Source organism: Mus pahari, unplaced genomic scaffold (assembly GCF_900095145.1).
Source record: "Mus pahari unplaced genomic scaffold, PAHARI_EIJ_v1.1 scaffold_10404_1, whole genome shotgun sequence".
NCBI lineage: Eukaryota > Metazoa > Chordata > Mammalia > Rodentia > Muridae > Mus > Mus pahari.
Genome location: NW_018393358.1, coordinates 24559 through 35183, shown reverse-complemented (window position 1 = coordinate 35183; position 10625 = coordinate 24559). Strand labels below are relative to the sequence as shown.

At 43.6% G+C, this 10625-nt stretch overlaps 1 protein-coding gene across 1 annotated transcript; it reads left to right on the top strand.

Annotated features, from left to right (window-relative positions):
• Positions 1-181: 181 nt before the first annotated feature.
• Positions 182-9327, top strand: LOC110315499 (leukocyte immunoglobulin-like receptor subfamily B member 3; the record flags this gene model as incomplete). The annotated part of the gene is made up of 16 exons (XM_029534746.1): positions 182-466; positions 603-905; positions 1196-1474; positions 1618-1896; positions 2174-2458; positions 2599-2901; positions 3598-3654; positions 4114-4410; positions 4664-4966; positions 6569-6688; positions 6822-6866; positions 7003-7078; positions 7156-7193; positions 7365-7417; positions 8617-8772; positions 8848-9327. Coding segments are annotated over 16 exons (2984 nt in total), but the record flags the coding sequence as incomplete, so codon positions are not given.
• Between the last annotated feature and the right edge of the window lie 1298 nt (positions 9328-10625).

Genomic DNA, 10625 nt, shown 5'->3' with positions numbered 1-10625 from the left:
GGTGAGTATCTTCTTGGCTGCCCCAGATTGGACATAAATCATGGGGACTACAGGTCAGTCCTGAACAGAGAATGCAGAGAACAGTAGGTGTGGGCTGATGCTGGGGATGCCTGAAACATACTGGGGATGACCACTGGTACCTGAAGGAGATATCCTTGAACAAGGCTGCTGATCCTTTCAGGGGCCTTCTCTAAACCCACNATCAAGGTGGTGCCCAGCAATGTGGTANCCACTGGGAAGCAGGTGACCATCTTCTGTNAAGGCTCCTTGCAGGCCACAGAATACCGTCTCCACAAAGAAGGAAATGAAGAGTCCCTGACACCAACAAGCCTTGTAGAAACTGAGAACATGGCCAAGTTCTCTATCTCACAGATTCAATGGAACAATGCAGGTCAATACTGGTGTTCCTATAAAACCCGGACAAACATATGTCAAAAAAGTGAGACCGTGGAGCTTGTGGTGACAGGTAAGAAATCCTTACCTATACTGCAAGATCTTCCTTGAGAAAAGGACTATGTTCACTGNGGATGCCCTTTCTCAAATCTGAGGGTAACAATGCTTCCCATATGAGTTCCCTTAACAGGCTTCCTCATCTCTCTTAGGAGTTATCCCTGGCAAAGTCGAGCTGTCTGCCCTTTCCAGCTATGTTGTGACTTCAGGGAGAAATGTGATGCTTCAGTGTGCATCACNAGTGAGATATGATAGCTTCATTCTAATGAAGGAAGATGAGAAATACTCTACTGCAGTGCCCTCATGGAACANGTATCGTTTACTGTGGTTGGCCAGTTTCCGAGTAGGTCTTGTGACCTCCAAGCAAAAATGGAGGTTTACATGCTATGGATATAACTTGAGTAACTCCCAGCTGTGGTCAGAGCCCAGTAACCATTTAGAGCTCTTGGTCTCAGGTAAGGAAGCCATTGCTTTCCCTTGAATGATATTACATCTGACACAGGATCACAGAGAAGTATGTGATGTGTGGTGGGTTATTGAGAGAAAGGGATACTGAACCCAATGTGTGATGCAACTGGATATAAGGTGCAGAAATCAAGGTTCATATTAACAGTGGAACCCAACAGTTGAGGGAAATGTAGAGGCATTATATGTCCCTCTGCCACTGTAGATCAAGTGTCATTTGCAAGTGTGACCTTCTTTGAGCAACTTTCCTAACAGACACNCCTGANGTTGTGCTTTACAGGGACACTTCATAAACCTACAATGTGGGCTGATCCTNGTTNNATGATANCCCTAGGAAGTCCTGTGACCATCTGGTGCAAGGGGGATCACAAAACCCAAACATATTTTCTATATANAGAGGGAAGTCTAGAATCCTGGGCCACAGAGACCACAATGGAAAATAAAGGAAAATTCACTATACCATTGGTGACACATCTGCATGCAGGGCGATATTCCTGTTACTCTTACACCTCTGATGGATGGTCAGAACACAGTGACACCCTGGAGCTGGTGGTTACAGGTGAGCGTGCTCTCACGAGTCTTAGATTCAGATGTTACTCTCAAGGAAATACTCATCTAACAGTACCTCTTACCACAGGCCAGCTATAGAGGACAATGCTGATTGTTTATGCTGATTTAATATTTCACATGTATCTTTCCTAGGACTTTATGAAAAACCCAACATTTTGGCCCTACAAAACCCTGTTGTAATCTTAGGAGTGTTTGTGAACATCTCCTGTGCTTCAAATAAGAGATTTAACTGGTTCATTTTAAGGAACGACAATCAGAAAAACTACAGATACTCTGAGGAGCCTGTGGCCATTTTCCAAGTGGGTCCAATAACCTCTGGACAAAGGTGGAAATTCAGATGCTATGGCTCTTATACAAATAATCCTCTGTTGTGGTCAGAGGCCAGTGACCCATTGGAGTTCCTGGTATCAGGTAAGGGAGNCAGAGAGTTTCTGTGAAATAAAATTGCACCTGACACAGTTTNCCAGTGGAGACCCTGGTATACAATGTGGCTGCTGTCATTCAGTAAGTAGGGGGATGGGATAATGAGAATGGAACCTGGGATTGTCAGGTGAGTGACAAGTCTTCCCATGACATTACCCTTCCTTTGGATATTCAGTGGTAAAATCAACAGTCAGTCAGCATAATATGGCTGACCTTTATTCTAAGACTGCAAAGTCCCACCTCTTACCCAGCCACTCCCTTGCAGGGAACCTCCAGAAACCCACCTTTTGGGCTGAGCCAGGTTCTGTGATCGAATCAGGGAATTCTGTGACCATTTGGTGTGAAGGGACCAGGAAAACCCAAATATATTTCCTGTATAAAGAAGGAAGCTCAGAGTTCTGGAAGATACAAACTCCAAAGAAGCCTGGTTACAAGGCCATGTTCTCTATTACATCCATGGAAAGGCATAATGCAGGGCAATATCGCTGTTACTGTTACAATTTTGGAGGGTGGTCACAGCACAGTGACACACTAGAGCTGGTTATGACAGGTAAGAGAATACTTCCAAAACCCTGGGAACCTACTTTAGGAATGCTGTATGTTCACTGTGATGTGTCTTCCTCAAATCCCAGGAGAGCCAGACAATGTTTGCCATATATTCCACCTGACATGCTTTCTATTCCCTTCTAGGTGTTTACTCCAGCAAAGTCACCCTGTCAGCCATTCCCAGCCCTGTGGTGAGCTCAGGAAGCCACGTGACCCTTCAGTGTGACTCACAACAGACTTATGACAGGTTCACACTAATAAAAGAAGAAGAGAAGCTCTCTAGGGTTGCATATATACAGAATGCATACCCAAGGTCATCCCAGGCTCAGTTCACATTGGGTCCCATGACTCCCAATCAGAGATGGAGGTACACATGCTATGGCTATTACTTGAACAGTTCCCAGCTGTGGTCAGGGCCAAGTAATCAGCTGGAGCTCTTCATCTCAGGTAAGAAAGCCCTAGCCTTCCATTTGAATGATATCACCACAGACCCAGGATCCCAGGCAAGGGCTTGATGTGTGGTGGGCAAGTGAGCCATGCCTCCTGAGCCTAATGTCATAGAATGTATTATATAGCTGGACCTGTGTGCAAAAGCCTAGGTGGGTAATAACAGTGGATATCAAGAGTCCAGGGAAATGTGGGATCCTTGTGTGTCCTTCAGCTCTTGTATATCAGTTTAAATGTGATGTGCATCTGTGACCTCTGTGCAGCAGTTCTAAGATGTGCACCTGTTCCTCTACTTTGCAGGGTCCCTTCAAAAACCCACCCTCTGGGCTGTTTCAGGCTCTGTGATCCCCTCGGGGAGTCTTGCTACCATTTGGTGTATGGGAACCCTAGGAACTTAAAAGATGTGATACCTAAACTGGGAAGCCCAGAACCTGACACAGAATGACCCAATAGAATACAACAATAAGACAAATCCATTATCCCTTCTTTGACAAGCCTGAATGCAGGACAAACTTGCTGGGTAGACAGACCCAAGTCACAACATGGAGTTGGCAATGACAAATGACAATTCCCCAAGGGTCACAATCCTTTCTTTTTCCCGCAGGAAATACTGTTCCAAAGTTCTTCACCCACAGTCTATCTGCTGGAGGCAGTGAGGGCTTCTTCTCATTTAATAGCTGCCTCTTTCTTTCCTAGGTGTCCACCATGACAAACCTACTCTGGCAGTCTTTGGCAGTCCTGTGGTTACCTCAGGTGGGAATGTGACCCTCTATTGTGTCTCATCAAAATATATGATTGGTTCATTGTGACTGGGCAAGATTTGAAGTTCTCTGAGTCCCAGAAGGCAAAGTTCATACACACTGGGAAGTGTCAGGCTCTGTTCTCTGAGATCTCTGTGGTATCTAGCAAGAAGGGACCTTTTAGATTTTGTGGATGCTACTGAAGTACTCCACATGTGTAGTCAGAGACCGGTAGCCCTATGGAGATACATGTTTCAGCTGAGGAAATCTTGTCTTATTTAACTGTATTTTGATACCCAAAATAGTTTGTAATTAACCTTGCTGCTACCAGGAGGTTTCTAGGAAATAAGCTGCTAAAGAAGTTCTTGATTACTATCAAGGAAAGCAGAGGCCATGTCATAGTCATAGCAGGAGGTGAGGTGGAATGTGTTGTAAGATCAGCTGGATGACATATTATCTCTCATTGTTCCAGGGATGTCTAGGAAGCCCACCCTGCTGAACCAGCAAGAGCATGTCCTGGGCCCTGGAGAGACCCTGACACTCCAGTGTTCCTCTGAGACCAGTTATGGCATATTTGCTCTATCCAAAGAGGGCAGAAGTGACCTCCCACAGCTCTCTGTCAGTCAGTCACAGACTGGACAATATCATGCCAACTTCACCTTAGGTTCTGTGGATTTCTCTATTGCTGGCCAATATAGATGCTATGGTGCATTCAAAGTTTCTTTTGAGTTGTCAGCTCCTAGTGTTCCTCAAGACATCTTGGTCACAGGTGAGGAAAACGCATTATTTCAGTAGAGAACACACTTGATATAGTCTTAGGTGGGAGGAGTCCTTGGATTGGTCATCAAGATGATGATGAACATCTCAGGGTGAGGTTAATCTTCTCAGAGATTTCAGAAACCTATCTGTAGACAATGGAGTGGGTGAGGGATTGTCTGTGAACATATAGACTAGATACTGAAACAGAACCCCATAACTGTGAACTGTGACTGTAGCTCCTCACTCTTGTTTCTCTTCTCTAGGACATCCTCACATCACACCCAATCTCTCAGTGTATCCAGGCACCATTGTGTCCTCAGGAGAGAATGTGACCCTTCTCTGTCATTCATCAATCCCAATGGACACTTTCTTTCTATTCAAGGAAGGTGTTGCCTATCCCTACATGCACCAAAGATTAACGTTCCAAGATCCACGATGTGAGGCAGAATTCTTTCTGAGTGCTGTGACCCCAGCCCTAGAGGGGATCTATATGTGCTTTGGTTCTCAAAGCTCATCTCCTTACCTGTTGTCACACCCCAGTGTTCCTGTGGAGATCAAAGTCTCAGGTGAGGTGATTCTGGTCTGCATGAACTCAGAAGGTAACTGAGAATTCATGACCAAGAAAGCTCTTGCTGGCATAAGAGTAAGTTTAACATAGGGAGAGTCATAAGAAGAGGGTTCATTATTCAGAGATTAAGAAATAAAGTGATGTTTTAAAATTAATGACCACTCCACCTTCCACACTGAAATCTAGTAGATTCCATGTAGGAAGTAGAAGGTTCTGGAGAGGCTGCAGTGTAGATATAAGACCAAAGGGGATCAAAATATTCAGGTGGCCTTCCACACATCATCCTCTCAATCTATTTGCCACAGTCTTTTGGTACTCCTAAACCAACAAAACCAACTTAAACCAACAAAAGTTTTAGATTTTCCTGTCCAGTAAGTTTATTCCATCCCAGAGCACATGCAATATCTCTGCCTCTGTGAGTCTTCACTCCTGAATCAGCTTGGATGCTGATCAGTGTGCTGGGTATAAAACTCAGACTTTACCACCATGCCTAGAAACCCAGAATATCAGAGGCTAGGCTGCAATAAGGGCATACTGGCGAACAGTGATATTGAGAGGAGCACACAAATGAGAGACGGTGTCAATTCCCCTGATTGCGTTACTCAACAGGACCAGGTCATGAAATTCCCCTGGTGTCTGACCACAGAGGTCTAAGCAAGAACTCTGTTGTAGGGAGTGGATATGGATCATGCCATTTATGGGGTTGGTGAATTTTCTTCTGGAGAGTTTGACATGTAAAGACCATTCTATTGTGTGGTTTTCAGCTTCTACAAGTTGAAATTTGACAGAGACAGCAAGTTCCTGTTATTGCTCATATTATCTGTGTCATCTACTTATAGAGAAAGACTCTAGAACCCACCTTTGCAATAGCCCCATCCTATTTGCTGCTGGGATGGTGACATTGTGTAGCGCTGTGGTACAAGGCTAGGGAAGAGCATCAAACATCATTTCTTCATATTTACAATGTTTAGCTCCAGTGTAGGGAACAAGATGGGAGGGCAGATACCTTGAGATCAATCCTCAGCAACATACATTTTTTTTAGTTGACCTGGAACAGGTAAACTGACTGGAAGTGTTGGGATATAGTTCTATGTTCCATGGCTATCAGACTGAGATAGTTAATATAAATACCCAGCATGGCCCTTCACATGGTAGACCCTCTTTTAAAAATGTTTTTATTTATTCTTCTCTTATACAACACAATTTGATGTAGCTTTCACTTCCTGTACTCCTTTCACATGCTCCAACCTTCAATCTTCTCCAGATATTCTTTCCCACACATACCCATCAGAAAAGAGCAGGCCACATAGGGACATCAGTTGAACACAGAACAACATGACACAGCCAGGTACAAACTCTCACATCAAGGTTAGTCGAGGCAACTCAGTAAGAAAAATAGGGTTCTAAGAACAGTCAAAGGATTCAGAGACAACCCATTCACAAGTCAGGAGTCCCCCTTCCACAAACACCAAGCAATCAGCCATAGTATATATGCAGAGGACATAGTGTTGAAACATGTATGCTCTGTGATGGCATCTTTAGTATCAAATAGTAGGTTCTTTTCTAAAATTTGTCACTCATGATATCACTCGTGTCCTAGGACTGGCAAGGTACCAGAAGTCTCTGATATGGGTCTCCGTGGCCTTCTTCCTACTGCTCTTTGTCCTCACCCTCTTCCTTTTCCTCAGACTCTGGCAACAGAACAAGCACAGGAAAGGAGGTGAGTAGGATGTGGGAGGCCTGGATCTCAGTGGGCAGTGGGTCCCACTGTGAGATCCCCAAGTAGGGGCTCAGGACACCAGCCCAAGGGAAGGTGCAGCCTGGAGCAGATAAGTTTTGAAACGTTTCTGCAGAATCTCAGAACAGAAGATGTAATCCAGAAACCTGTGCAATGTCGGGTATTGTATCAGCCTTTCTATCTCTTAGAATATTTGAACATATATGCAAGCAATTAATTTTAAATATCCCTTCCTTCTGAGATTTTGCTGAGTAAGGAGGCTCCACCTCCAGCTGAGGCTCTTTCCTCTTTTGCAGTACAGACAAAGACTGACTTGCAACATCCTGAAGGAGCCGCAGAGCCAACGAGCATGGTTGGACACCTGCAGAAAAGGTAAAACACATGCCCAACCACCTAGACACCACATGCCTGACCCATCACTGACACTTGACATCTTCTTGTCTCTTCAGTTCCAGCCCAACTCCTGCCATCCAGGAAGAGATCTTGTGTAAGACAAGAGGGCCTGGGAGGGAGATGTCTGAGGTCTCAGCATCACAGTGCTGGTGGAGTATCAGGAACTCTGAATCCTCACGACCTCTTCTATTTCCAATCAGAAAAAGTCTATGGATCTGGTCCTGGGAATTTGCATGTAGAAAACATGTGTGCTTTGTTATTACAGATACTACAGTGAAGGTCACCAGGCCTGCAGACACTGTGGAGCTAGACATACTGGTGAGATCCTTGTTTATTCACATCACTAAGAACTTATGACCTGGAATACCACAGGAAGAACCTCTGTCCTCCCTTTTTCTAAACCTCAGCACCATCCAAAGCTGGCTTCTTGTTTCTGGAAGCACTTGCTTTGTTTACTTGTGACCATATGGCCTCCTACTTTCTGACTTCTCAATATCTGTCTGGTTACTAGCATGCTTCATGGGACTCAGAAAACAATATGAGTTCTGAAGCTGTAGTTCAATGGTTAAGTGATTTGATTAAATTGGACTATAAGGCCTTGTTTTTAATCCTCTTGGGATAAAACTACCAAGTAAATGAACAAGAAACATTAATAAATGAGAACCGTGCTCCCGAGAATGTGTGTGCACAGGTATGTAAGCACAGGCAGAAGACAACATTTAGTATTTTCTTCTAATTTTCCACCTTATCTTCTGAAACAAGGTGTGTCAGTGACCCTGAAGTTAATTACCTTGGTGTTTTGGTGCCATTGAGCCCTGGGAATCTGTTTTTACCTAACCAGTACTTGGATCCCAGGCATGCACTTTATTGCTTAGACTTTTTTTTTAAACATGCACAACTTGTATTAATGGTTCCATAGCAATCACTATTCTCATCTCCCCAGTTCCTGGATCTCGCTATTAACCACACCCAAAGCAAGCAGAACTCTTTACCCACTGGGACAAGTTTGGGGTGGAGATAATATATAAGCCAATACAGAGAATGAACAGCACAAAGTGTGTGAGGGAAATGAATTAGAGGATATGGATTGAGGTTAGGTGAAACACAGATGGTGAATTTAAAGGGAACTTGAAAGAAGCCTTCTGAGGAAAAGCCCAAGATGCTCATACAAACCTGTGATGAACTGGCATATCTCAGTACAGGACATGGTAGGTTCAAGTGTCCCAAGGTCAAGGATATTCTCTTCCCAAAATCTGGAGACATTAGAGAGGAGGTCAAAGTGTCTGGATCATATATCAGAATTGCATAAAAGAAGCAGACAGGTATTGTAAGTACTGAGGAAGCCATAAAAGGCCCAATCAACAATGGTTTATTTTTATATCAATTTCTGAAGTACCATCCTCTCACCAATTAAGTATGGTTGAAGAACCTTTGGGGAACTAAGATCCACTCCTTTTTTTGTTTTTTGTTTTGTTTTGTTTGTTTGTTTGTTTGTTTGTTTTGTTTCTGTGCTGCAGAGCCAACACGAGGATGACACCTCCATACACGTATATGCCCAGGTGAAACCTGCTAGACTCAGAAGGGCACAGACCACCTCTTCTTCCCAGTTGCCAAAGGAATTACAGGACTCAAAACACCTACAGAGAAACAGAGACCAAGTGATAGATGAGCAGGTGGGTCCCGACTTCTCCAGGTGCCCAGGTTCCCAGTGGCCAACACAAACCTTTCCCCACTCTTTGCTACTTCAGGCTGATACCTCCCAGGATCCTCATGCTGTGACCTATGCCCAGCTGCACATCATGACACCAGGACAGGCAAACCTCCCTCTTTCCAGGAAGAAAATGCTGAGCTGAGACCCTTCTCTGATGTCTACCAGTCCAGGGAGATCTTGAATCTACATTCTGTAGGGGAGGGAGGACTCAGTCATGTCAGCAAATAAGATCTGCCTCAGGTGCACTGTCATTGTACAAACATAACTGGTATTTAGTGTATTCTGGGTTCTTTAGAGACTCACCCAATTCTGTAATCTGAGATAAGTAATATGCATGCATATTACTTACAAATATGGTGAATAGGGTTACAAATAGGGTGAATGCTTTGTTGGTAATCAATGCATAAAATGAGGAAAGAATATAGGACTGAAGGAAGTTTTTGTTCTGTGTTTTTTGTTTTTACATTCTTTGAGATTATTGTATATTTCCTCTTCCATATAAATATGCTCAAATACTCTTGTCCATTCCCTTTCATATTTGTTGTCTCTTTTTTCATTAAATCTTATCACATGTACATATGAATATGTGTATGGAAAGTTGCAAAACCTTTTAATATTTATATATACCTTTTGACAATAATATCTCAATGAAGCTGAAAAATTGAATGATGAAGTAACCATAATTATTGTGTCATGGATCTGAAGAATGAAGAACTGGTCTGATCTAGTAGGAATAATGGTCCTGGGAACCTCTAGAAAATCCCAGAGACTTGGGCTGGGAGAGGCTCCCAGGACTCAACTGGGACGACATTAGCTGAAATGCCTAACACTGGGGAGATAGAACAGGAAGATATAACCTCCAGTTGATAGACATAGCCTCCAGTTAAGGCAGGGGAGAACTCACCCATCTTCAAATTTTTTAACCCAGAATTGTCCCCAGCTAAAAGAAATTCAGGGGCAAAAATGAAGCAGAGACTGAAAGAAAGGCTAACTTAATGACCGGTTCAACTTGTGATACGTCCCATGGATGGACACCAAACCTAACACTGTTTCTGATGCCATGTTGTGCTTCCAAGCTTGAGCCTAGCATGGCTGTCCTCTGAGAGGCTTTACCAGCAGCTGACTGAGACAGATGCAGATACAGTCAACCATTGGATTAAAGTTGGGGACTCATATGGAAGAATTAGGGTAAGAATTGTAGGAGCTGAAGGGGATTGTAACTTCATAGGAAGAATAACAGTATCAACTAACCTGGACCCCTCAGAGCTCTGAGAGATTAAGCCAAAAACCAAGGTACATACATGGGCTGGTTTGTGGTCCTGGGCACATGTGTGGCAGAGGACTGCATTGTATGGCCTCCATGTGAGAGGATGCTCCTAATCACATGGAAATTTGATGCCCCGGGGAAGAGGGATGCTGGTGCGGGTGAGGTGAGAGTGGGTGGGTGGGCTGGTGGGCAGGTGAGTGACAGCCTTCTCAGAGGGAAGGACAGGAGGAATGGGGTGAAGAACTCAGGGATGGGGCACTGCAAAGGAGGAAAGCTTTTGAAATGTAAATAAATAAAAATCATTTAATAAGATCTTTTTAAAAAGAAAGCATTGGGTTGTTTTGGGTTCCTGGATAGAACCATGAATAAATATATTAAATACCATTGTAAATCAATGACCTCATCATCATATTGATAACATAGAAAAAATACTACAGCATATTCCGTTTTAGGAATAAGGATGGATATGACACAGAAATAAGTAAGAACACAATCAATCCCTTCTAATTAGAAGTATGAGGCAGGGAAAACTCACTTTTTAGATCTCC